Below are 4,293 nucleotides of genomic sequence, written 5' to 3' on the forward strand. Positions count from 1 at the left end.
AGGAATTCCTATCCTCTTTTTTGTCAGCTCTAGAAGATGAAGAGGACACTTTTGCAGGAAGCTTCTTCTCATGAGCTTGTAGTGTAATCAGTTGTAGTAGCTACTTGTTCATTTTATTTTTTTTTGGGGGGGGGGGGGGGGGGGGGGGGGTAGTTCCTAATGTAATGGCCTTGTTTTCCTTGGTTTGGGAGGTTCTTATAAACTATGGGCTGGAGGATATCCAAATTTTCTTCCCCAAGGTTAATAGGCAGGGTCCAAGGCAGTTCCTTTATTTCCAACAATTACGCTTGAGGATGAAAGGGTAGGTGTGAAAGTGGGATTGATGTAAATGCCACATAATGGTGCGTAGATCGTCACGCAATTCGCATGGAGGCTTGGTGCGTTATGCTTGCTGCTGGCCGGCTCCCTGATAGACCTACAAAACCCTTTGTTTACTCTCCTTGTGTTACCAGTAAGACGCGGAGGATATGGCGACCTTAATTTGCCGGTTTCTCGTGCTCTTCTGTTTGCTGTCAACTATCTCCTCTCTCACTCCATCGTGTAAGATAATCATAAGGTTTTCTGTGGTGTAAGGTACATCTCTAAGCATTTGGTCACCCACTAACGCTATCATGCGTCCTCCTCCTTTGATCTGTTTGCTGCAGCCGATGAAGAGCCAGCGGATCTCAGCATTTCAAAGCGTTAGTGCCGCTCTGTGCTAGCATATACACTAAAATGTTCTCTGGATTCATAGTTTGCTACTAGCTAGGGTTATGTAAAAGATCAGATTGAGATTTCTCGTTTGCATGACGTGCGTGCAGCTTGCTCTGTACGTTTCGACAAAGTAGACTATTCTGCAGTCACAAGTGCGTGCACAGCGCCGGAGTTCAACAAGGAAGAGTGCTGCGCGTCGTTCCAGAAGATGGCGTGCCGGTACGCTGAGAATGTGAACGATTTCTCCACCACCTGCCCGGTGGAGTTCATGGCCTATCTCAATTACGCTGGCAACTACCCTCACGGTGTCTTCATTGACCGCTGCACTTCCAACAACCTCCTCTGCTCCATGTAAACCTTGCTTCCTTCCGTCCATCTTTGATTAGTTTATATCTCATCTCTGATCTCTGTCACCTGTATCATGTGCATTGCTCTATCCATTACGGCACCCTATCCTGCAACCTCTCCTACACCCTACCTTGCAATAATGCCCTGCTGGCTCTCTTGGCATCTTTGTTGTGTCCTGAGTCTCTCAATCTCGCAATATGCGTGTCCTCTCATGCCATACAACTAGAAAATTTTGCATCCATGGTGACTCTGCTTTTTAAAACGTCGTTCACGTGTCCTACATAAATCTAGGTAAGGCAATTTTTCTTCGTGTAGATTTAACTTCACATTACCTCTCCTTGCATGCTTGAATGAACTAATGGTTTACTTGAAGCACGTTCTTGTTGTGATTTACACAATACAATTTTCATAATACAACACAATATACTTAATGTAATTTGCACAGTACAATATTCACAATGGAATTATTCATCGTTAATGAACACCTCAAAGTGATTATCTTAAATATATATATATGTAAACTTGAGAGAGAGAGAGAGGGGGGGGGAAATGGATGGTTTACAATGACGGATAAAGACTTGTCAAAACTTTTTAGTTTGGCCCGTAGCTTTATTTCTTGGAGTCTCTAACTCCTTTACAACCATGTCAATAATATTGCACTTTTGGTGGTTTTAATGATGGAACATCCTAGAGTAAGAATCACACTTACATGAGTGTCCGGCCCACCCCCACCCCCACATCCGTGTATAAAGCCATGTACTTGTAGTCTATGTTCGTGAACACGTCAACAATACCATAAGGATAGATGTGGGTTTGGCTAGCAGAATAAAGGATATAAACCGAATACAACGAGACATCATTCCCAAGCTAGAGGAGACACAAACTTGGCCCAATCATCATCTTAAAGGTAGGCATGTCCCATACTATCTACCCCTAGTCTTCACGACTATCATTGATGAATCTAGCTAGTATTTTTGTCCTCGAGAGACCCTCCCCTCCAAGAGGTGAGTCCCACAAATAAACTCCTTCTAAATGAGCCCCAACCCAACTAAATGAACTTGTACCTTTGTGTCTATTTGTCATGTTGCTAGGCAAGATCTATCATTTAGCAAATACCCATCAATCTTGAATTTGTTGATATTTGTTGTCTGCTCTTCTATTCCAAGTGATATATATCATATTATAAGGCATGTGCCATGTTAAACTTTGTTCACTATATAAATGAGTCTTCATTTAGGTCACAACTTAATAGAGTTAAAAATCACCATTTTTCAGCTTAATGTAGATGAGTCAATAGATTATTAGTGGTGCTACTTATAGGAGTGATTGCATTTATAGCGAACAAGATGTGAGTGATTTGAATAAGTCTTTACTATTTCAAAGATCCTTTTTGAGTCAATTATTAATAATTTAAGAGAGCATTTCTATGATAGTAGTGTTTTGTCTTGTTTTAAAGCTTTAGCTCCATGTAGTTTTCCACTTGGGAGTGAAGCTTTTAAGGCATTTGGAAACCTTGACGTAGAGAAGCTAACTTCATTTTATGATGAGGACAAAAAGAGTGGGGCTAGGGAAGATTTGGATCCCATCATTCAAAAGTTTGAGACAGAAATAGAGTATCAAACTTTAAAGGTCCAAGCTTCTAAAGAGTGGAAAGATTGGAGCTTAGGTTGCTATTAGAAGAAATGAAACAATGAGAGAAAAGTATCTTGTGTTATTACAGCTAGCTGGAATCTCATTGTTACAATGTTGTAGTATAGCTTGCTGTGAAAGGGGCTTTAGCATCTAGAATCTCATAAAGAATAAGTGGAGAAACATACTAAACATTGAAAGCCTTGAGTCCTTAATGAGGGTATCTATTGAAGGACCAAGTATCAACAACTTTGATTTTACAAAAGCTATAGATCTATGGAACGTGTAGACATCTTTATGGCAAGCAAATTAGGTAAGCAAATCAGGTAAAAAAATTATTAGCATATTTCGTGGATTAGTCATATATAGTAAATGTTTAAATTTATTAATGGTTCTTACCTTTGTGTTTTTCTTTTGTAGATTTTCCATTGAGTGAAGAGTGTCAGTCTCTCTCTCTCTCTCTCTCTCTCTCTCTCTCTCTCTCTCTCTCTCTCTCTCTCTCTCTCTCTCTCTCTCTCTCTCTCTCTCGTTTTTCATGTTGATCTTTCTCAGTAGGTTTTGTTTGTGTATTTGATAGTTATAATGTATAATGTCATTAATTTTAGATTGGCCAATGATGCTTATCCACACTTACACGTGGAGAAGACTTGGGCAAATTCTCTCTCTCTCTCTCTCTCTCTCTCTCTCTTCTTTTACATGTTTCTTTTGGTGAATTCTTGTTTATTTATTCTTTTTTTATATGGTTTGGGGATTTAGCCATATTGTTTTCTTTCATTTTTATGTCCTATCAAGTCTTTCTTGTACGTAAGAGTCCCCTACCACATTTGAGGCCCAAAAAAGTCATAAGCTGAGAGTTATTCTTTAACTAATGATTACGTGAGACATTAATAGAAATTAATTGTATGTTTCCACTTTTGAATACATAGATTATATTTCTAGTGCTTATGCTATGTGACGAAATAATTTTTAAGGCAAGATAAAGCTAAGTGTCAAAACTCTAACGGAAGTGTTTCATGTTAGGTATGTTTTGTGAATACAACAATAGTAGGTGAAGTTTTATAAGGTCATTTTTTAGTGTAAATATAAGGTGATTACTTCTATGCTTTTTATTATTTTGTAGAATTTAAAGGCTCGTTTGGATTAGGATTGAAGTATTTCAAGCAATCGAGGGCAATACGTGTAAGTGTCAATAGCCCCTTGGTGTTTTAGTTTGCCTTTGCGTTTTAAGTCCGTAAATGAATATCCTGTGGATTTATCTTGTAAAAACCAAGAAAAAAATCACGTCTTTTAAAACAGATCAAGATTTTAAAAAACGATGAAATTTTTGAGTAAGGATTTTTTCATTAATTCAAAAAATCGGTTTTTGTTCGGACACGCAGGAGCTCCTCCCTCCCTTCGCCAGCTCTCGCCTCCCTCTCGTCTACCTCTTTGCTTCCTGCCGTCCTCTTGCCTTCTTCTTCCTTCTCGCCGCCTGCTCCTGCCCCATCCTTAGCCTTCCGCCCGTCTGATTCTTGGTGGCCCACAGCTGCCTTCCGCCCGTCTGATTCTTGGTGGCCCACAGCTGCTGCTGCCGCCCCCATCCATTTGCTATCACCTCAGTTTGTTCGTGGAGTTCGTCCGTTA

The 4,293-nt window shown here is 39.7% G+C and overlaps 1 protein-coding gene across 1 annotated transcript; it reads left to right on the forward strand.

Annotated features, from left to right (window-relative positions):
* Positions 1-389: 389 nt before the first annotated feature.
* LOC147635274 (GPI-anchored protein LORELEI-like) lies at positions 390-1,280 on the forward strand. Its single transcript, XM_086802150.1, has 3 exons — positions 390-540; positions 645-680; positions 801-1,280. Exons 1-3 carry the CDS (start codon positions 468-470, stop codon positions 1,046-1,048), a joined length of 357 nt encoding a protein of 118 aa, XP_086658276.1. The 5' UTR covers positions 390-467; the 3' UTR covers positions 1,049-1,280.
* The last annotated feature ends 3,013 nt before the right edge of the window (positions 1,281-4,293 follow it).

Source organism: Cibotium barometz, chromosome 9 (assembly GCF_041138505.1).
Source record: "Cibotium barometz isolate CiBa-2024 chromosome 9, ASM4113850v1, whole genome shotgun sequence".
In the NCBI taxonomy this organism is placed as follows: Eukaryota; Viridiplantae; Streptophyta; class Polypodiopsida; order Cyatheales; family Cibotiaceae; genus Cibotium; species Cibotium barometz.